This window comes from Ictalurus furcatus, chromosome 2, assembly GCF_023375685.1.
Source record: "Ictalurus furcatus strain D&B chromosome 2, Billie_1.0, whole genome shotgun sequence".
In the NCBI taxonomy this organism is placed as follows: Eukaryota; Metazoa; Chordata; class Actinopteri; order Siluriformes; family Ictaluridae; genus Ictalurus; species Ictalurus furcatus.
In genome coordinates this window covers 34,971,067-34,993,229 of record NC_071256.1, presented here as the reverse complement: position 1 = coordinate 34,993,229, position 22,163 = coordinate 34,971,067, and the positions used below count along the sequence as shown (strand labels likewise).

Sequence of the window (22,163 nt, the reverse complement as noted above, 5' to 3'; positions counted from 1 at the left end):
AAAGACCTCAAATAATTACTACTATTATAAGTTAAAAAAAAAAGTTTAATATTGTAGACTTCTTCGTTCTGTTTTTTTTCTCTCTCATCATTTTATTGCTTTTATTTTAATTACGCTTAAAAGAAAACTTGATTTATTGTAAACAAATACAACCCCGATTCCAATAAAGTTGTGATGCAGTGTAAAATGTAAATAAAAACAGAACGCAATGATTTGCGAATCTCATAAACCCATATGTTATTCACAATAGAATGGGCAGCTTGCACATCTGGAAAGGCAGCATCAATGCTGAAAGGTATATCCAGGTTTTAGAGCAACATATGCTTCCATCCCATCTGTACTTCTGAGAGACTCCGCCACTCTAAGATACTCTTTTTATACCCAATCATCTTACTGACCTGTTGCCAAAAAGTTCCTCCAGCTGTTTATTTTTAGTAACACTTACTTTTCCAGCCTTTTGTTGCCCCGTCCCAACTTTTTTGAGACGTGCTGCGGCCATCAAATTCAAAATTACTTCATGTTTTTCCTTAAAATGGTACATTCCCTCAAGTTTAAACATGTGATGATTTCTATGTTCGATTGTGAATATCTCTTATTCATATGAGATTTGCAAATCAGTGCGTTGTTTTTATTTACATTTCACACACATATAGATATTTATTACATTTGATATGTATTGTGGCTTTCAGTTCAATTAAAAAGCCCATAAACTTCGACATAATTAGAAATGGCATGTGTAGTATGTTAATGAGTATATAAAGTATTCAGACAGGTTAAGACGACTGCTGCTTTGGTGGAAAACATGATTTTTATAGTCACGTTTTTGAACCGGCGTAAATGTAGATGGTATACAATGTGCAGTACGCTTTCACTTCCTGTACTACATTTCTTCTTGGGTGTCATGACCTTAAGAGAGCATCTTTGAGGGTTTGTACTGCTGTGACTTCTGGGTGGAAGACTGTACGTCCATGTCTCAGTTCATCTACAGAACAGGATTCAGTGTTCACCGGATTGTGATTTCTGAACAGAAACCCATTACAACACACATTACAGTGACCGAGTCCAAGTCAGCAGGTACCTCTATTTCTTTGGTAGCAAGGAAATGTCATTCATTTGAACGTGTAGTCGTTGACATTATTAAGCCGTGTTTAAGAGGCTCAAGCGGAAATCGGATCTAGGTCTCGCATGCTCTAAAACAGAGGGATAAGATATTATACATTGCTTAGGGATTAACCTTGTAGCTCGGGTATAAAACTAATGAAACACCACGGGTAAGATCTCATCAGGAAGGGTCAAGGAAATACCACTGTGGTGCTACATTAGTGCAAAATGGCTACAAGTACTAATAAAATCAGGGCAAATGTGTGTATATCTGCAAAAAAAAAAAAACAACAGGGACAGAGCTAACACGGCCAACCCTCCAGTCTCAGGACGTCAAAATAACCCAGTTCGTATGAAACCGAGAAAGAAGGACAGACACAATTGTCCAGTTTACCCAGATATATATTTTTTATTTAGAAACATTAGACACTCTGGTTTTGGAAACCGACATTAGTGTGCTAATTCATCTTCAACAACAGTGCAAATATTTCTGGTATGTGTGAAACTGAAGTCTGTAGTCAGATAACTTGCTTTCATCCCTGCTATATCAGAACATATCTACCCATCAAGAAGAAGAAGAAGAAGAAGAAGAAGAAGAAGAAGAAGAAGAAGAAGGTTTGGGTAATATTCTCCCTATCAGCCCAGGTACATGTAAATAAATATACAGTGCATTAAGAAAGCCCAACTCGGAAAGCCTAAGGAAAAACTGAACTTGTGCTTAATCAGAAAAAACTTAACCGAGTAAAATGATGAAACGTAAAACAGAGAGATTTCTCATGGCATTAATAACTCTTTCCGGAAACCAGGATACCAAACTCCTGGATGCTGATTTCTTTGTTCTGGTACTGCTGCAGCTGGCGTTTCGTGATGTTCCCGGACCGCAGGGCGTCCTCGATGGAGAACTTTTTGCCCGATTTTCTGTCGTGAAGAACAGACGACTCTCCGTTTGGACCCTTGACGGTGATCTCTTCCCAGTCGCATTCCTGACTCTGTAGGTTGACGAACATCTTCCAGTCGATGAGCCCCAGCTTGTACGCCTCCTCGGGCCTCATCTCTTTGCCCGAGTCCGGGTCGATGACGACGATGGAGCGGCGGAGGTGGCTTTCTCTCTGCTCTCTCTTCACCCTAACGGCAGACATATTCTTCTGTAGCCTTTCGATTTCTTCATCTTTCTCGGTTGCGATGCGTCTCAGGTCTTGGAGTTCTTTCTGCAGCGCCGTTAGCCGTATTTCCAGGTTCCTGCTGTTGTCCATTGGCGTGGACAGTTGACTGGTTTCCTTCGAGGTGATCTGGATTTCGGCCTGGAGTTTTCGGATCTCGTTCTGCAGGCGTTGGTTCTCCTGGAGAAGCCTGCTGCTCTCGTCACGGATGTAGTCGAGCTCTTTGGACGACTTTGTGTTCGTGAACTCCATTTCGGTCAGCCTGCTGGTGAAGGTGCTGAGCTCGATGTCCAGCTCTTGTCGGCGTTTCGTTTCTTCTTCAAGGCTCCTCTTCAGCCTCTCGATCTCAACCTCGGCCTCTGGATCTTTCTCGACTTGGACCTTCTCTGTGCAAACGACTTTCTCCCGGACCTCAATTCTCTCCAGCGTACGTTGTTGCTCCAACAGAGCGTTGTACTCTTTCTCCAGGAGCAGGCGCTTGTGCCTCTCTTCCTCGACCTGAAGGCGTAAGATAGAATGCTCTTTCTCTTGCTGTGGGTCTTGCTGCAGGACGACCTTTTGCTTGACTGTAACCTTCTCTCGGTTTTCTCTGTCCCTGATCTCGAGCTCGCTAAGCCGGACTCTCAATCTCTGAATTTCAAGCTCGGCTTCCCGTCGGGCTCTGCGCTCACGTTCAAGCTCCTCCAGCTGGAGATCCAGATCAGCCTTCTGACGATGCAGCCTGGCCAACTCATCTTTCAGGAGTTCCCTCTGTTTCAACTCATTATTGATTTTCTGAGTGAAGTTCAGGCATTCAGACTTCAGCACTGGGTCTTCTTCCACCTTCACCACTTCTTGCTGCACAACCTTCTCTCGGACCTGTGACAAGTCGATCTTCTTGACCCTGATCTTCTCTTCAGTGGTACTTCTCTCTCTCTCTAGCTCCAAGCGTTTCCTCTGCTCCTCGGCCAGCCTCTTCTTGAGGGTCTCGATTTCTTCTTTGGTTTTAGGGTCCTCTCTGTACTGAAGGACTTCGTTAACCACCTCTTTGGTCTGCACCTGGGGTTTGGTGTCTTTCCACCTCTGAATCTCATGCCTCAGTTGGGTAATCTCGATTTCAAACTTCTCAGTCATGTGCGTCTTGTCCACGATTTCATTTCGGAGTCTCTCCAGCTCTCTTTCGGTTTCTGGATCGATCTTGTACTTGATAACCTCTTTGATGATTTCTTTGGTTTCGACTTGTGGGCCTCTGTTCCGCAGCACCACCAGCTCCTCCTGAGTGGACTTCAGCTGAAGCTCAGTGTCTCTGGCTCTTCTCTGTACTTCTACAAGTTCGAGCCTGAGATTGGCGACTTCTGCCTCTGCCTTGGGATCAGGCCTGACGATCTCGCGCATTTTTTCCTGAATGATGACCTTGGACTTCTCCTCCTCGAGGCTTGTGATCTTTCGCTGAAAGTCGGCTCTCTCTCTCTGAGCAGACATGCGCTTTGACTGTTCTTCCCTGAGCTGCTGTCTCAGGTTCTCAACCTCCCTCTCCAAAGCAATATCTTTTTCAACCTTGAGAACCTCTCGGATGGAGATCTTCTCCTCAGCCATGGACTTTTCCTTCTCCAGACGCTTGAGTTTTTCTTGCAGGAAACGGAGCTCGTCTTCTAGTTGTTTTCGGTTGTCGATTTCTTTCTGCTTTCTCTCCATGAGCAATCTGTACTCGGACTCCAGCTGAGGATCGTTTTGCACCTTTATGACTTCTTCTTCCTTGATGACTTCCTGCTCCTTGTTTTTCTCAGCAGCCAGGACGGTGATATGCTTCTGGATCTGAATGATATCGGTGTCCTTGATTAGCTTTTGTCTCTTGAGCTCCTCCAGCTCTTCTCTTAGCCGCCGTACTTCCTCCTCCTGTCCTCGGTCCCTTTCGATGCGTAGTACCTCTTTGACCGTGTACTGCTGAGCACCTTCCTTCATTTCTGTCTCGATGCCGCGTAGCTTCAAGCGGAGCGTGTCCAGTTCGCCTTCGAGGATGCGAGTGGTCCTGCGTTCGTCCGAGAGCCTCTGTTGGACCCTGCTCATTTCTTCGTCTAGCTGAGGATCAGGGACCTTCTTGATCAGCTCCTTCTTGACAATCGTATCCTGTGGTTTTTGTCCTTCCAGCACATAGATGTCGGTCTGAATCGTTTTGATTTCCTTTTCAAGCTGCTGCCGTCTCAGGACCTCTTCCTCCAGCTGATTCTTAATTCTCCAGGTATCATCTCCCGACGCAGAAGATTTCACGGACTGAACGTTCTGCTGGATGACTTGCACTTCTGCTTGCTGTTCAACGATAAATTCACAAATAATCACTTAACAAGCCAAAAGACATGGGAAAAATTTTAATCTGCACGCTGTACTGCAGTGTTTTGGTGGATGTTATACCGTACCTGATTGAGAAGACTTTGTGCAAACTCAAGGTTCTGTAATCGTTGTTTGTGCACAGCATTGACCTCTGTGAATTTGGCCTCGATGGCTGCTTCCTGTTTAATACATTGGTTTAAATTTTTTTTTAAAAAGACGACAAAATAAAGGTTCAAAATGGCAATTAAAGAAGGAATATTATTAAACATGGTTTCTACCAAATTCCACCAAGTTCACTTGGAGTTTTCAGTTACTATTAGAACTCTAAATGATGCTTTATTACAGGCGGTTAAGCTTTAACTCTCGGAAACAATGCTAGCGTTAACCGTGAGACAAATATACATCGTGTCTCACAAACACTTCTCAGTTGTCATGGAGAAGTTGCAAATTTTATTTTTACTATCTCTATTGTTCTTTGTCTCATCCGGTATATGATCCCACGGAAAAGAATATACTATATAGTTAGAATATTATCATTTTACCTCTCCCTTGACTTTCAGTGCAGGAGATTCCAGTCGGCTCCTCTTGTACGTTTGCGAGACCAGGCCATCTTCAAGGTCGAGAATAGACCTGAACCTCTCGGCTTCGTTCTCGTAATCCTGCACAGAGCCACAAAGAGGAACACGTCGAGGTGTCACCAAGCTAGCTTGTTTAAACTACGAAAGACGATTCTGTGCGATTTCGCCACATCGCTTCGCACCTTGACCGACTGCTGGTAGAGCTGCGCGTTCCTCGAGACGTTGTTTAAGTCCGATTCCTTCCTTGCGATTTCGGAGAGCAGATTCTACGAATGAGAAGGAAAATAAATTGGTCCGTCACACTTGCTCGCCGAAAACATTAAAACAATATGTGCATTAGTAGAGAAATAAAATATGCACGTATACTGTAAGCGGTGATGTCATTAGAGTGGACTTACTCTTTGGTTTTTCAGTTTTCCATCCACCTGCTGGACTGTGTCGGTCTCGTGGGCCTCGTAGTTCGGCACACGGGACAGCCAGCTGTTCAGGTTGTCGTAATCATTACGGTAATTGCTGTAGGACGTTTTAGCTCTCTGCAGACTCTGTGACCTGGACGACAAAATCATTTCAAAATTTGTACAGTACATTGAGCTCGCACGATAAATGTGCCTAAGTGTATCTTCTGAAACTGGAACGTTTATGATTTTGAGTTGGATTTTTTTCTTTTTTTTTAAAGCTAATAGCAGCCTTCAAACAATATGGCTCAGACAAAAAGGCCTAGGGTACAAGTGCATCATGGACAGCTTTCCCTTAAACATGCTCCTCTTATACAGTAAGCAGTAAGTTAAAAGATACATGTGTCATATTTCCATACAAGAAACACACTTGTACTATTGGTTACACGGCTTCAAACAGTTAAATCAATAACTGATGATGATGATGCTGATTTAATTATGATTCAACCTAAATAATGATATATAATAAATAAGAAATCAATCAATCAGTAATGAAAAAAATGAAAAATAATGTAAAATTTCTCAACCAGCAACACACATTTTATGCGTAAAGTGGATGCAAGGCAGGTGCTTTTAGAAAGCAGAGCGGACTGTGTTTTAGTAAGAGTCTTCAAAGTAAAAAAAAAAAGAAGAAAAGAAAAAAAAGAGCTAACCTTTCAGAAAAGAACTTTGTTGAGGAAAAAAATTTAAACCTGGACAGGTGTCCTGCACACCTTATTAGGAACCTTTATTAGGGACACCTGGACAGGTGTCCCTAATAAAGTGGATGGTGGGTGTGTCTTTTCAATTCAGGTGTCCAGGTGTTCCTAATAAAGTGGATGGTGGGTGTGTCTTTTCAATTCAGGTGTCCACGTGTTCCTAATAAAGTGGATGGAGGGTGTATCTTTTCAATTCAGGTGTCAGATGTCCAGGTGTCCCTAATAAAGTGGATGGTGGGTGTGTCTTTTCAATTCAGGTGTCAGATGTCCAGGTGTCCCTAATAAAGTGGATGGTGGGTGTGTCTTTTCAATTCAGGTGTCCACGTGTTCCTAATAAAGTGGATGGTGGGTGTGTCTTTTCAATTCAGGTGTCCAGGTGTTCCTAATAAAGTGGATGGTGGGTGTGTCTTTTCAATTCAGGTGTCAGATGTCCAGGTGTCCCTAATAAAGTGGATGGTGGGTGTGTCTTTTCAATTCAGGTGTCCAGGTGTTCCTAATAAAGTGGATGGTGGGTGTGTCTTTTCAATTCAGGTGTCAGATGTCCAGGTGTCCCTAATAAAGTGGATGGTGGGTGTGTCTTTTCAATTCAGGTGTCCAGGTGTTCCTAATAAAGTGGATGGTGGGTGTGTCTTTTCAATTCAGGTGTCCAGGTGTTCCTAATAAAGTGGATGGTGGGTGTGTCTTTTCAATTCAGGTGTCAGGTGTCCAGGTGTCCCTAATAAAGTGGATGGTGGGTGTGTCTTTTCAATTTAGGTGTCCAGGTGTTCCTAATAAAGTGGATGGTGGGTGTGTATTTTCAATTCAGGTGTCCAGGTGTTCCTAATAAAGTGGACGGTGGGTGTGTCTTTTCAATTCAGGTGTCCAGGTGTCCCTAATAAAGTGGATGGTGGGTGTGTCTTTTCAATTCAAGTGTCCAGGTGTCCCTAATAAAGTGGACGGTGGGTGTGTCTTTTCAATTCAGGTGTCCAGGTGTCCCTAATAAAGTGGATGGTGGGTGTGTATTTTCAATTCAGGTGTCCACGTGTTCCTAATAAAGTGGATGCTGGGTGTGTATTTTCAATTCAGGTGTCCAGGTGTCCCTAATAAAGTGGATGCTGGGTGTGTATTTTCAATTCAGGTGTCCAGGTGTCCCTAATAAAGTGGATGCTGGGTGTGTATTTTCAATTCAGGTGTCCAGGTGTCCCTAATAAAGTGGATGGTGGGTGTGTATTTTCAATTCAGGTGTCCCTAATAAAGTGGATGGTGGGTGTGTATTTTCAATTCAGGTGTCCACGTGTCCCTAATAAAGTGGATGCTGGGTGTGTATTTTCAATTCAGGTGTCCAGGTGTCCCTAATAAAGTGGATGCTGGGTGTGTATTTTCAATTCAGGTGTCCAGGTGTCCCTAATAAAGTGGATGGTGGGTGTGTATTTTCAATTCAGGTGTCCCTAATAAAGTGGATGGTGGTTGTGTATTTTCAATTCAGGTGTCCAGGTGTCCCTAATAAAGTGGATGGTGGGTGTGTATTTTCAATTCAGGTGTCCCTAATAAAGTGGATGGTGGTTGTGTATTTTCAATTCAGGTGTCAGGTGTCAATTAAAAGCCTTTTTTTTTTTTTCTGCGTTGCATACTGATGGTTTTTAAGTAACGAATAAATGTGAAAAACATACCTGGTGTCGATCTGCCTGAGAAGATTGTCATAGCGTTTGGAAAGCTTTTGAACGTCTGCTTCCTGCCGGTCGATGTCAGGGCAGTGCTCCTGCACTCTGTTCACCATGTTATCGCAGCTGAGTTTAGAGCTCCTCAGATTACTCTCCATGTCTGGGATGATGGTTTTCTTCACCCTCAGCTCCGAGCTCATGTCCTGTGTCGGACCGAATATAAATCATACAGCTTAAGAAATCATTCAGGACGATGTATAATATTGTGCTACGTGGCTTATAATTATTTCCGTTTGGATTTTCATTAAACCGAGCTTTACAGACGCAAGTTTCTGCAGAAGTGGAGATGTGTGTCCGCAGTGTCTTACAGTTAGCTCGCGCAGAGCCTTGTCCAGAGAGGTCGGGTCAGAGGGAGCGATTTCTTCTCTGGCCAGCCTGTTCTCGTAGGGTGTCAGCAGGTTTTTGCAGCTCTGTATCGAGCTCTCCAGTTTGTTGGAGTTCTGAAGTCTACAGAAATAAACGAGGAAGAACATTTTACTCTTCGTTTCTCGTATGTGTATGCACAAAACAAACAAACAAACAAACAAACAAACAAACAAAAACACGGCACATACCTATCATTCGAACACTTCAGCAGCTGATCGACCTTGTCGTATTTGTTGAGAGTCGTGTCGACCTTGGAGGAGAGCTGTGGAGCGCTGGCACACTTGGGGTTGGATTTGAGGAAAGTCTCAGCCTCACGAACTTTGGCGGTCTTCTCTGGCTCGATCTTACGGACGATGGAGGCGATGTCCTAAAAATAAACGAGTTGACGTTAATGGTTTTTCGGCTGAATCGATCTGAATGCGCAGACTGGACGAAGTCACTGCTTTAGATTTACTGAGAAGTTCCTGAGAAACACATGAACTCCCACGATACACTGCAACAGCTCAGTGTCTCCGTGATGTAAGTACGGAATGCCATTTTATTTCGAACTGAATGCCTATGATTATAAGCATCATGATGGATAAATGCAGCAATAAATATATGAGTCAGTATATTGTGAAATAATTCAATAAATAAATAAATAATACCAAACTTGAAATATTATGTTTCACAAGAACATAGTGACATTTCAGTTCATTTTTAATTTTGTAATTTTAATGCCGCATTTCTTACCCTCATGTTCTGCAGCCTGTCAGCGCTGTCCTGTACGGGGCGGCTCTGCTCCAGAGGGGGGCGCACTTGGGAATAAATGGCCTTCTCCTGCTTATCTAGGTCGTTCACCACTTTATCCAGTCCGGCCATCAGCTGGCGGCACTGCAGCTCCTGCTTATCTGTGATTCAGGTGCGAGGAAATCAGCTTAATAACTTCACATCCCGTTAGAACAACTTGAAGGTATGAAGCGAAAAGTGTGCGAGCAAGAGACAGAGAGATCTATTTAAATCCTTATTCACAACAAATCCTGATAAGACGCTATCCTGTTGTAGTCTGTCACGGTTATGTGTTTCGTCCTGTCGCTGTTTATACACAATATTAGGTCATAAACGGGTCGAGTTTCTTTTAAAATGAGTGGAAGTGAATTCTCCTAAAAACAATCATTCTAAATAGTGCTTTTTCAAAAATGCATTACTGATTGATGTTTTTCCCAGTACGTAGCCCTGTTACTTGTGTTTCAGTATGTATAGATGAAAAACACACAACAGAAGCCTGTTTTAATGCCGTGACATTGGAGTTAACGCTGTGTCTGAATGAATCCCAGGAACACACCTTGTCCACTCGTGCTGTCCTTCTTCAGGTTGGCCAGTCGGTTCTGCAGCGCCGCTTTGCTGCTCGCAACCTTCTGCTTGTTGGCCTTCTGCTGGCTCACGAGACTGTATCATGACAAAAGAAAGAAATACTGTCCATCCTAAAACTCTTTAAAAAAAATTAAAAAACCATACTTATACGTAGGCATGGAGAGGAAATAAAATGGCGATTGAACTGGCACTTTAGAAGTTATGCGCATGATATTAAAAGGTTTCATGATTAAATCTGTAATTATGGATTCTCCCTGATGTTTTATACTACTGTTCGTTATCCAGCCATCCATTTTCCGTAGCACTTGTTCATTCGTACGTTCTCCTTTGTGCATAAAATAACGCAAACATTGCGTACATTTCAATTTTGGATTAACATTCAAAGCCCTTTAGGACGTGAGACATATTATAGCTGTCTGTCCACAGGGCTACACAGGAAGAGGAATACTCACTTATCGGCGATGGCGACAGAGTCTGGGTCAGTCGGTGGAATGATGAAACACACGCCAGGGGCTGCCAGGGTGCGGCCGGCCGAGTCTTTCACGTCCCATTTGGCGCCGTTGTTCCTGAGCAGCGTGTAGCGTCCTCCTCGCTGAATCTGACCCTGTGCGTTCCACAAATAAACAAACAATCAGACGGAGCTTAAAAGGAATCCTGATATGTTTTGCTAAAAACGCGCTGCTAAATTCTCAGCAAAATCTGAGATTTATACGAGTCTCGCTGCTTAACCAGACGGGGTTTAAATCCGGTAAACTAAACAGCTCTACTCTGAGAGCAGAGGGAAAAAAGTGTTTGTGTCACTCGTTTTCCATTACTATCTTCCAATAATTGTCGATAAGAGGCATTAGAGACGGCTCGAGGAGGACTAGTGTTTAATACCTCGTCTGTGTCATAGTCGCACAACGCCTCGATGGGAAGAAGCTTTTGTGGTGGACTCCTGCGGTACTTCAAGGGCAGAACCTGAAGGCTGCGGTCCTGGAGAGCTTTCACGCGCTCATCAAAGTGATCCATGGCCTTCGCTTGGTCCTGTACAAATAAACACAGCTGTTTTGAGACTCTCCACCTGATCGCTCTGAAAACGTCCGTACGCTCACTCACGTGCTCACACACTTATGCACACACGCCCTCTACAAAAAAAAAAACAACCCAAAACAAATATGATTAATAAATGCTGAAATGACTATATTTACATTCAGGTCTGTGAGCAAGCCATCCAACTGGTACTGGTCTTTAAAGTCAGGGTTGTACTTCTGGTTGATTTCCGTATCCAGGCGCTTCAGCAAGTCCTGAGTGTCTCTGGCTTCCTTCTGAAACTGCGCACGGCAGAAAACGATCCGTTTAAAACTCTGACACGTGGCGTTATCGAATCATCCTTACCGCCGTGACTTCGTGTCCGTACGGCTCTTAAAGCAAGCGCACTATTAATTAGCCTTTTCCCCACCTTGTGGTAGTCATCCATGTGCTTGAGGTGATTCTCTTCACAGATGAGCAGGTTGAGATATTCCTTCCAGTCTGCATGGACAGCATCCATGTGCGCCTGGAGACGAAACACACGACAAAACAATAAGTAAGTGGATTTCTAAATATGTACGCTTTACATTAGGCCTGGACGATATCACTGAGATTTTCAACAATACAGGAAATTGCAAATTTTTAAAAAAAATGCCTACAGAAATAACATTTTTTTTTAAAAAAGTACTATTTTAAAGATGCGGTAAAAACAATTTCAACCCTATCTGCTTCCAATTACGATTAAAAAAAAAATGAAAAATGTTATAAAGATACGATTATATATTATAGACAATATTCACAATATCTCAGAACGCAGATGGTACATTCTGGCGAAAATGATCACGTTATTTATATTATATCATCATATTGCCTAGCCCTGCTTTACATCGTTTTAAATTTCAACTTACAAGCTTACAAAATTTGGTAAAAATTTATAAATAAATATAATAATAATAATAATAATAATAATAATAATCTGACTGTACCTCGATGACGTTCTTTCCTGGGTGTCCCTGGGCGATGAGTTTCTCCCCATCGTCACTCAGTTTAGTGACTGTCCCTTCCTTGGATTCCAGACACTTACTGATGAAGTTCTACAGACGTGGAATAAGGTGGAAAAAAAAGGGACTGTTAGTAATGAGTTAAGTTGTATTGTAGCGGATTTACCTAATGGAAGAAGGACTTTTACCATAGACGCATTTCATGGAAAAAAGGAAGTAAAGAATGAAAGCATGCAAATACATGACGGTTTCAGGGAAATGAACTTGAATGAATGAACGAGGTTTGTTTTCATTTTTATTAAAGTTGCTATGACAGCACATGACATGCAGGTTATAAATAAATAAATAAACAAACAAACAAATAAATAAATCGCAGCCGCCACATTTTATTCATTCGTTATGTAAATATGTTCTTTCATTCGTTTATACTCTTGCCCTCTCCTTGTGAAACAGGCTACTTCCCCGTTACAGTCCGCTCCCCCTTGAAGCCTTGCTTTATGCGTGTTGATGAACCTCCTTATCAGTTTGCTAAACAGAATTTTGAGACTATGTTTAACATAGCATAAATTAAAACACCTTTGTGTAGTACACTGTCCATAACAGCAGCCATAGATTTCCTTCATCACTACACAGTGAAAGGACGACGGATTTATGAGACTGCAGGCACGAACTGGTAAATCGTGGCCATGATTTACCTAAAACAAGGGAACGAACGAATACAATGTGCTCACGTATTAACAAGCCGTGGGAACGAATTCTCAATTCTAGGCCACTGTAGAGTATATTGTTTTTTTTTTTTTTTTATGACCCGCATGTCATGTGCAGGGGTGATGTATGATTCTGAGACGTGTTCATTTAGTTACAGCTCTCTGAGACACATTTGGCGAGGGCGGTTACCTCGTACTGCCTCTTGCGAGCCGGGTAGTCAAGGTTGGCATCGCTCCAGTCGTACATGATGCGTTCATCAGCCTGCTGGTCCAGCCAGTAGAGCTCGTTGGTGCAGCGCTGCATGTAGTCTCTCAGACTGAGCAGGTTCTTCTGACGAGCCGTGGAGCTTGCCTGGGTGTGAATTACATGCAAAAAATACAAAATAAATACACAAAATGTACAATGGAGCTTTGAATGGGTAAAGATGAAAGGCAAATTTTTAACACATCCTCCAAACACAGATTAACTTCCTATTCAAATCCACAGAGCTCACAGAGCTTTTCGTTTCATGACAGCTAAAAGGAGGGGAGCTTGCTTAAATCCAACATTAAATCCAACAGCAGAAAGGTAATGAAAGGGAACAGCGGAGTTTTACCAGGAGCTTGTTGTATTTTAGCTGCAGCCCACCAACGTAGTTCTGCAACACAAACGGGAGAGTCAGATGAGTCATACACCGTTCTCTAGTGTTTCAAACCTGCATTCGAGGTATCTAGTTAAATATTAACAATCGGACATGTTTATGGTTGTGTAATAAAGAAGAAGCAGCAGCTTTGGAACACAACTCGAATACATGAATACAAGGCTAGGCTAATGATAATATAACACGAGATGCTAGCAAATTAGCGATGCAGCTAAATCACCTTGTCTCCCTGACCGATGTAAGGAGCCAAGGCCTCCACTTCACTGTGAAAGATATTGTGCTCTTCCACTTCATTCTCAACAGTGGGCAGGTCTTGTCCAAATCCTTTGTTGTTGAGATTTGCCTGTATAAACACAACACACCCTTCCAGATTAATAGTTGGCTTTCTGTTGGTAAATGACTTGATTTCCAAAACAAGAGATGCAAATAGAGAGAGAGAGAAAGACTGAAGGAGATAGTCTTGGTTACTCACCGTTTTCTCATCGATGATCTTGCCCCAGTCGACGCTGGGAACCCCTTCGGATCGTGTCAGGTGGTAAATGTGGTTGTGATCATTCCGCAGCTTCTTCACACGCTCACGCAGCTGCATCATACTTAACAAAAATATCAATAAAAATGTGATTAGTCTACATTGCGTATTGGTCCATATCCTATTCTATCTAAAAAACTGATGCAAACATCAATGTCTTAATGCCAAGACGGTGATGGTGGAAATGTGAAACTTTAAGATGATCCAAGTGTCAGCAGGGGAAGCCCATCCTCCTCTGACCACTACTGGAATTACTGCTATATCAGATAGGCTACAGAATCCCAGTTTCAGTTTCTAATAAGGATACAGATGTTCAAGTTATGACTGAAATCTTTATAGATGTTAAAAAATAAAAAGTGAGATGGACTGGCCATCGGTTGACTCTCAGAGGTTAATAATGAATAGGAATGGGCACAAGTTCTCAAACTACTTGCAATCGTTTCTTCATTATTTTATTTTATCCTTTTTTACGTAGGAGCTTGAATTGGTCACACTGAAATCCTAACCGACGTAAATCCTTTCCGAAATGGAGCCACGATTGTTCACAGCGACACTGGGTGTGTAAAACATGGTCTGATCAGTTACACTGGTTTTGGGGGGGGGACTTATGATTATCACCCTGCATTTGAACACAGTGTGTTGGGCTAAAACAAATTTTGCTAGTCGATTACACTTATATGTAACAGTTACGACAGCAAATAAACCGCTTTCTCTATGTATTTGAGTCCTTGCTCATTTAAGATGTTGTTATGTTTAAGAACTTATAATATAGGTGGATCTAGATTGACGTGGATGTTAAATCGCCGGTCTACCGGCCTAACGACTTTACTGTAACATTAAGCACATGCTTAAGCTCTCTCTGATCGGCGCGTTTCCGTCGCGTCTACTCACTCGTGCTCGATCATCTCGGCCTGCGGGTGCTGCAGGCGCTTGGCTTCGGCTGCGTCTTCATCCAGACCGTTTAGCAAGTACAGCGAGTTCTCGATGGCCTTGTTGGTGGAATCCTGATATAGCGGTGGCTTGCCCTCGTTGATCTTGAGCACGTCCTGGTAATAAAAAAGTCGTCGAGAAAGTCATACGGTTAGATGGAACTTTCACTTTGGATTGATGCTAACACTGACTGACACTGAATCAAACCCAGAGGAAAATATTAGCATAACGTTCTAATTCCTGTGGTTAGCTGGTACGATCTCAGACAAACGTCATGTCTCGTACATGTCTTGTTCTGTACATTTAGTTAAAGGACCTAGAGAATGTAGTATAACTTTAGAATTTTTATTTATTTATTTATTTATTTATTTATTTTAAAGTACATGGCTGGACTTTGAAGACCATTTCGAGGGTACGATTACATTGTTTAGATCTCTGGCACCAAATATGCACAGTACCTTTCTAAATCACAGTGTATCTGCATTATTTATATTTATTATTAATATATTAAGGCTGTGTTGTCACTCAAGCGTCACCTTGTTGAGATTCTGCTCCGTCTCCAAGATGTTCTTCTCCACCTTGTCAGCATTCTTCTGCAGCTTCTCGATCAGAGTGGTCAGATCCACCCTGAGGTACACAGAAAGGTTTTAGTCTACAAACAGAATAAAGCGACAAACTAGCAAGTGAAATCATTTATATATATATATATATATATATATAATCAGGGCCTGATCTCAACATTACTGGCCTTCATAGACAGCTAATGTAATGCAGGAAGACGACACAGAACCCACTCTCTGTCTGCTCACCTGTCGGCTAAAACGAGTCCACACCTGCATTTATTATTTTTTTTAAAGGAATCGTGCTGCATGCACAAACACTCCTCATTCTCAGAACACACAGGAAACAGAATCAGACCACACCGGGAACATGACCGGCTCCTAAAGTCAACTGCCACACCTTTTTTCATGCACAAAACCAGGTATTGGAGTGTGTTACGCTACAGGGAAATCTTTAGAGTGGTAACAAGTGTCTAATATGCAGCTACTTTGCACAGCTGGGCATGAACTAACATGAGGAAAAAAAAGAAGCGAACACCACATTTACCTGGAGGGTGAAACCTGCACAATTTTACACTCATCCGATTTCTAGTGCACGGACTGTAGTTCTTTAATACTTGGAGATAAGCCTTCATTTCCCTGAGCTTTGAGTTTCAATGACTTTAAGGTGACGGGGGAAAGTGAGATCGCAAAACACAACAATGCGGGTTTTTCATACATGAACAGGATAGACCGGATTAATTCCCACAGGTTTTAGCGGAGAGAGAATGTAACTAAACGAAGCCGAGAGAAACTAAAACGTATACTAAATCTCTGTAAAAGAAAAATACACCACAACAACAAAGAATTCACAACTCCTCAGCGTGCATCGGAATTATAATGGTCTAACAAGGGGGTGTGGGGGCGGAGCTTTATCGACAAGACAATCTGAAATCATTTTGACTTGCAAAGTGTCTCGCTGCCTACACGAGCTTATCATCAGCGTGCATATCTGCAAACAGAAGTGCGCTTCAGGCAGAATGTCCTCATAACTGGTGATTATTGACATCATACAATGCAGCATGATTACACGGAGCTAGGATAAGAAATCTGGCTGTGCACGTTTCTGGAGAACACTCATTTCAAAACACTCATTAGTTCACATGATGTAATGAATGGGTTTTAATCATTCTGTGATAGTTACGCAATCCCATGTTTGGATAATCACTTCCAGAGAAATCAGAGCTTTCTGCTGAGGACATGTCTCCTTTCTTTCACAGCATGTTGCTGTTGTTCAGATATACAGGGAGTTGGTGCAGTATCAGTGGGAGAGGTCACGGTCATTTGTTGCCACACCGCATGTTTCTTGGATAAACACACAGTGGTGGCTCAGGTTCTGGGATTTTTGGCGAGAAGGGTAAGAGTTCAAGTCTCAGTATTGCTAACAGTCAGCTCTTGAGAAATGCTCTTAGCTGTCAACTACTTGAAGGACGTTGCAGAATATTTGAACTCACAATGTTAGCACAGAAGGCTAGGTTTTGTTTGTTCCTTGGACCAGCCAAGCCTGAACACCTAGTTCTAATAAAAGCAACACCAGCATTTGGATTGGTGAAGATTTGCTCAAGATTAGTTCGGCAAACTTTACATCGAAAAGTGAAGAAATGCTGTGGAATCGAAAGATACATAGGCCTATATTTTGTTCTGCAGATTATGACCACCGTACCTAAATGAACCTCGTTAGAATGCATTCAGAGAGTTTGTGAGGTTTTTCACCACTCGACAACATCGGGTGCGACTTTCATGGATGACCTAGACAGAAAGCTATGCAACTGAAAATTTTCCTTTCTCTGACATCTGTTTCAAATACAACAATCTCAACAAAATACCCAAGCCACATCCCTGCTGGGCACGTCCTTTAAAAAAAAAGAAATCACCAGAGAACTCTGTGGAGGCTTGGCATGCGGAGAGCATTATGGGTTGTAGTTTTGCGGCTGACCATGACTCATGCGAGAGCCGGGCCTTTCTTGTGTGTCTCATTCGGGAAATAAGGTCCAACGTTCAACTGATCTGATTCACATGTGGGATGGGACGCCATACACAAGTTTTTGACGTGGGCGTTAACAATACAACACACATCCCACGGAGCTGAAGCACATCCAGTACAAACACGAGAGCAGTTTCTAATTCATAACTTCACTAGAAACACAACAATGTCTTTACTAAGCCTAAATATACCGAATACCCCATTGAGAGTTCATAAAAAGCCATTTTGCATGCATGCAAAAAGCAGTGCGAATGCTCAAGGCTAAACTCAAATCTCCCATCCAGGCTACTTGTCTGAACTTGAACTGTTTCTTGGACCTTCCAGCCCAGGAACTAGAAAATCAGGCCACTGAAAAACAAAGAGACACCTCAAGGTCTTAAACAAGAAGAGCAACTCGGGGTAAGGTGCGATGGGAAGGGCATGGAAAGCAGACATTGTTCGAATTCCACCTCACCTCCCAACCAGGTAAACACTCATGTATAGAAATGACATTCATGTCAAACATCCACACACCTTGAAATGCCATTCAATCCAAGCACAGTTGTGAAACGACCTGAAACGCCGTCGTATCGGACACCTCCTCTTAGCACGCCTGTTTTAATTAGTCATTTCATTTTCAGTTGGCTTAATGAATACACCCAGATTAAAATGTGTCACAGTAGCAAACCTCCACTGTCTATTTAACGAAACTATTTCCTGAACATTCACACACTACTTGTATCTTTAACATACATAACCGGACCTTAAAAACCCCTGACGTACCTTTAAAACATTCATTAAAAAGCCACACCACAAAAATAAAGGTACCAACCTGCATTTTCTCTCATCCAGGGGACATGTTTGTACCACTAGTATGCATCTTTATACTTTTAGGGTACTTAATTGGACCGTAAACACCAGTGACATCCCTTTAAAACTTTCATTAAAGGTACACCACATACACCTTCCCAGGTACATCCTTACGAATAAAATAAATGTAGCCTACCAAACAGGACGTTTTCATTGTAGTTGGGGTGGTATCATCAAGGGAGCATGATTTGTACAATAAGTATTCATCTTTATACCTCTAAGGTACATTATACGACCTTAAAAACCACTGATGTACCTTTAAAGCACTGATTAAAAAGGTACACCGCATGCACCTTCGGAGGTACATTCTGGGAAAATAAATGTACCAAACTGCATTTTCTTGGTTGTAAGGGTGCCATTATTAATGGGGGGGGGCATGTTTTGTACCTTTAGTATGCATCTTTATACTTTTAGGGTACATTATAGGACCACTGAAGTTCCTTTAAAGCTTCACCTTTACACCACATTTACCTTTCTAGGTTTATTCTCAGAAATAAAGTCACTAGTGTGGTACTATTAAGGGAAATTATTATTATTTTTTCCCCAACCTTTAGTGTGTATATTTTACCTGAAAAGGTGTATGTGGTGGAGCTTTTCTAGAATTCATGACAGGATTTTGTGCTCCTGAGGGTGTCTCTAGCAAGCATTTTTTTTTTTTTTTTTAGCTTTTTATCATCAGAAAGAAGTTTATCCTTAAGCCTAAGGTGTGATATTTATATACAAATATCACACCTTAGGCTTAAAGCCTAGCTAAATGTCAGATAATCAGTCGGTTGATAGTTGACAGTTAGCATTTAAAAATAAATAAATAAATAATAAATAAAAAGCCGTTATTTTAAATATTTGAAAATTCGTGCTCGCGCGCGGAGCAAATTCACATCAAGGCAAGCAACACACGCCTGTTTGGCTGTTCAGAAAGTGCTCGTGCAGCCATTTTGACCTCTAAAACCGTTTTTTTTCGCTTACTTTTCTAAATAAAACGTACACTATGGCAGTCGAAGCTGACAGAATAATGTATAGTGAGGAAGGATGGTGAATGTAGGCTTTAAATAAAGGGCGGGGCACGAGCCCACACACACACACACACACACACACACAAATAAATAAACAAATGAAGCCCTCAACACACAATAATGACCAAAATGTCGACGAAAGCTCAGAACAAACACGCTTTAAATAAAATAGTAATAATATATCTTGCTCACTTTTTAGTGGACGTGGATGAGGGGGTCACGCTGGACTTCGCGGTCTTCCTCTTGAACATTCTGACAGATTTCCCAGCACTTGTATGAGTAAAAATCCGCCCTTTAGGGTGCTGTTCTGTTTAAAGTTGAAAGTTTCTCTACACACACTGAAGGATGCCGTCGCCAGGTAAAAACTCTTACACACGCAAAGCCAGAGCTCACAGCTGCTCTGTTCCAGCCAACACCTGCAGCTGTCTGTCTCTCTCTCACACACACACACACCTGCACTGGGGCTGTTTTACAGTGCACAGGGAAACGCCCACCTATGTGGGCGGGTCTCAGTGGTAGTAGAGTGGGCGGGGTTTCGTGCACACTAGGCATCAGGGTAAACCAAAAAGTGAGACAAAAAATCTACAATGCAATGGTAAAATCCTACTCCAGAAACAACAACAACAACAACAACAACAACAACAACAATGCAATGAAAATCAGAATAAACAGCAAACCAACCAACCAACAAACAAACATAAAACTATAGAATGCATTGAAATCTAACACCAGTGGGTAATGAAAATCATATTTCATGGAAAAAAAAAAAACAACATAAACTTATGCAAAGCAATGAAAATTATACTCTAGAAAAAAAAATATACAATGCAATGAAAATCAGAAAAAAAACAACAACCAACAAACAAACATAAAACTACAGAATGGATTGAAATCTTACTCCAGGGGGTTAAAAAACAAACAAACAAACAAACAAAAAAACATTATTATGCAAAAAATTATGCAATGCAATGCAATTAAATCCCTACTCTAGAAATAAAACCCCCATAAAATCGCACATACTTCATGGAAAGAAGCAACGTAAAATGATGCAAAGCAATGAAAAATCATACTCCAGAAGCAATATGCAATGCAATGAAAATTATACTCAATGCAAGAACATTCCTACTCCAGAAAAATCCCTCTCATAAAATGACACAATGCAATGAAAAAAAATCATACTTCAGAAAAAAACAACAACAATTATGCAAAGCAATGAAAATCATGCTTCATGAAAAAATACAGAATGCAATGAGCAAAAAAAACGAAACATTTTTTAAATTACAGAACGTAATGAAAACGAGATTACACAATGAGATTACAGAAAAAAAGAGATTACAGAGATTACACAATGCAGTGAAAATCATCCTCCAGAAAAAAAAACCCCTATAAAAGTACATAAAAGTACACAATGCAATTAAACCAAGGCAACTAAATAAGAATATTTCTATGTTGTTTTGGTAAATAGTTTTAGGTTTTCTAAAAAAATATAGACATCACACTAAATTATTTGCACAAAAGCTCAATTTTGATCAAAGCCAAAAGATGGCATGGTGATGGAAAACTATTAGCAAATGTTATAACATATTTATAAACACATATACCGCACCGTGCAAAAGGCACATGCAAAGAAATGCTGTAGAACGAAGTAATGAAAATGAATGTTTCTACGTTTTAAAAAATACCATAAAGAGCAGTAAACAGTAATAAATGAAACAAAGTCAATATTTGGTGTGACAACAAATTAAAAATAAAAATAAAAGTCGTAGTTTCCGGTACAATTTGTGCAGCTTTATAAGGAAATGAGCTGGAAGTGTTACTGAGCATCTTGCAGAACCAGACACGGTTCTTCTGGAGACTTTAACTGTCGCACTCGCTTCTTATTTTTGCAGCGAAACCCAGCGGCCATCGTAGTGTTTTCTGTCTGAAAAGCGTCTATTACCACTTAATACGCTGTTTTCAAACACTGACATACAAACATTTTTCTGTAGCATTGAATTTTGTGCGAGAAAACTAATGTTTGGAAATCTAACACACTTTTTGTACTGACTTGAAAAACATGGGGTGCCTAAAACTTTTGCACAGTACTGTACATATAATATCATATTTTATATCCATTAATACTTATGTTGTAGGTAATGGTCTACATTTGGAAGGTCCCAATTGTGTTCATTATCGCACGACTGTATAGCCTCATTGTGAGAACGTGTTAAATATTAATGCTATGAAGCATACGAGCAGCGTTAATGACAATGCTACTGTCGAGTGTGCATGAGAAAGAGTGTAATAGGTTTGTTAGTGATGATATAAGCAGCTACTGTATTATTGGGCATCACTGAGGAGGTTTAATTATTTGGAAACAGCTGAGAGTTCAGCAAGAAACTCCAAATCATAACCTGTTCAACTAAACTGTTGTAAACCTTTGCCTGTAGTTTGCAGTTTGATTAATGTGCCTTTCCTGTGAAGTTACTTTAAAATTACTTTAGAATTCTGGTTCGAGTCTCCCCGATGGAAGAGATTACAATAACTCGTCTAACCTGTGTGAAGACTGCATGCATTCCTCTTATTGTGCTGTCACCTGTCAGTGGCAGATTCGTGGTAAATGTTACAGTGAAGAAAACGAGCTGATGCAAAATTCACAAGAATTCTAACAGGATGATTTCTCAAGAATGAAGCTATAATTAGAACAAAGAAGACACTGCCTCATACACACGTCTCACACACATGGTTTCATACACACGGTTCATACACACTGCCTCATACACACTGCCTCATACACACGTCTCATACACACGGTTCATACACATGGTTTCATACATGCTGCCTCATACACGCTGTCTCATATATGCTGCCTCATACATACTGCCTCATACATGCTCATACACACTGCCTCATACATACTGCCTTATACACAATGTCTCATACACACTGCCTCAAACACATTGTCTCATACATGCTGCCTCATGCACGCTGCCTCATACAAGCTGTCTCATACACGCTGCCTCATACACACTGCTTCGTACACATTGCCTCATACATGCTGCCTCATACATGCTGCCTCATACATACTGCCTCATTTTCAATGTCTAATACATGGTGCCTCATACACGCGGCCTCATACACACTGCCTCATACACACTGCCTCATACACACTGCCTCATACACATTGTCTCATACACGCTAC

At 41.4% G+C, this 22,163-nt stretch overlaps 1 protein-coding gene across 1 annotated transcript; it reads right to left on the bottom strand.

Moving 5' to 3' along the window:
* Window positions 1-917: 917 nt before the first annotated feature.
* ppl (periplakin) lies at window positions 918-20,353 on the bottom strand. Its single transcript, XM_053616469.1, has 22 exons — window positions 19,175-20,353; window positions 15,074-15,164; window positions 14,499-14,653; window positions 13,551-13,671; window positions 13,299-13,421; window positions 13,034-13,075; window positions 12,628-12,789; window positions 11,716-11,823; window positions 11,160-11,255; window positions 10,909-11,031; window positions 10,598-10,744; window positions 10,171-10,322; window positions 9,690-9,793; window positions 9,098-9,255; window positions 8,554-8,732; window positions 8,308-8,446; window positions 7,949-8,142; window positions 5,545-5,695; window positions 5,329-5,412; window positions 5,111-5,227; window positions 4,655-4,747; window positions 918-4,547 (listed from the first exon to the last, which is right to left on the bottom strand). The coding sequence occupies exons 1-22, from the start codon at window positions 19,231-19,233 to the stop codon at window positions 1,884-1,886; spliced, it is 5,262 nt and encodes a 1,753-aa protein (XP_053472444.1). The 5' UTR covers window positions 19,234-20,353; the 3' UTR covers window positions 918-1,883.
* Between the last annotated feature and the right edge of the window lie 1,810 nt (window positions 20,354-22,163).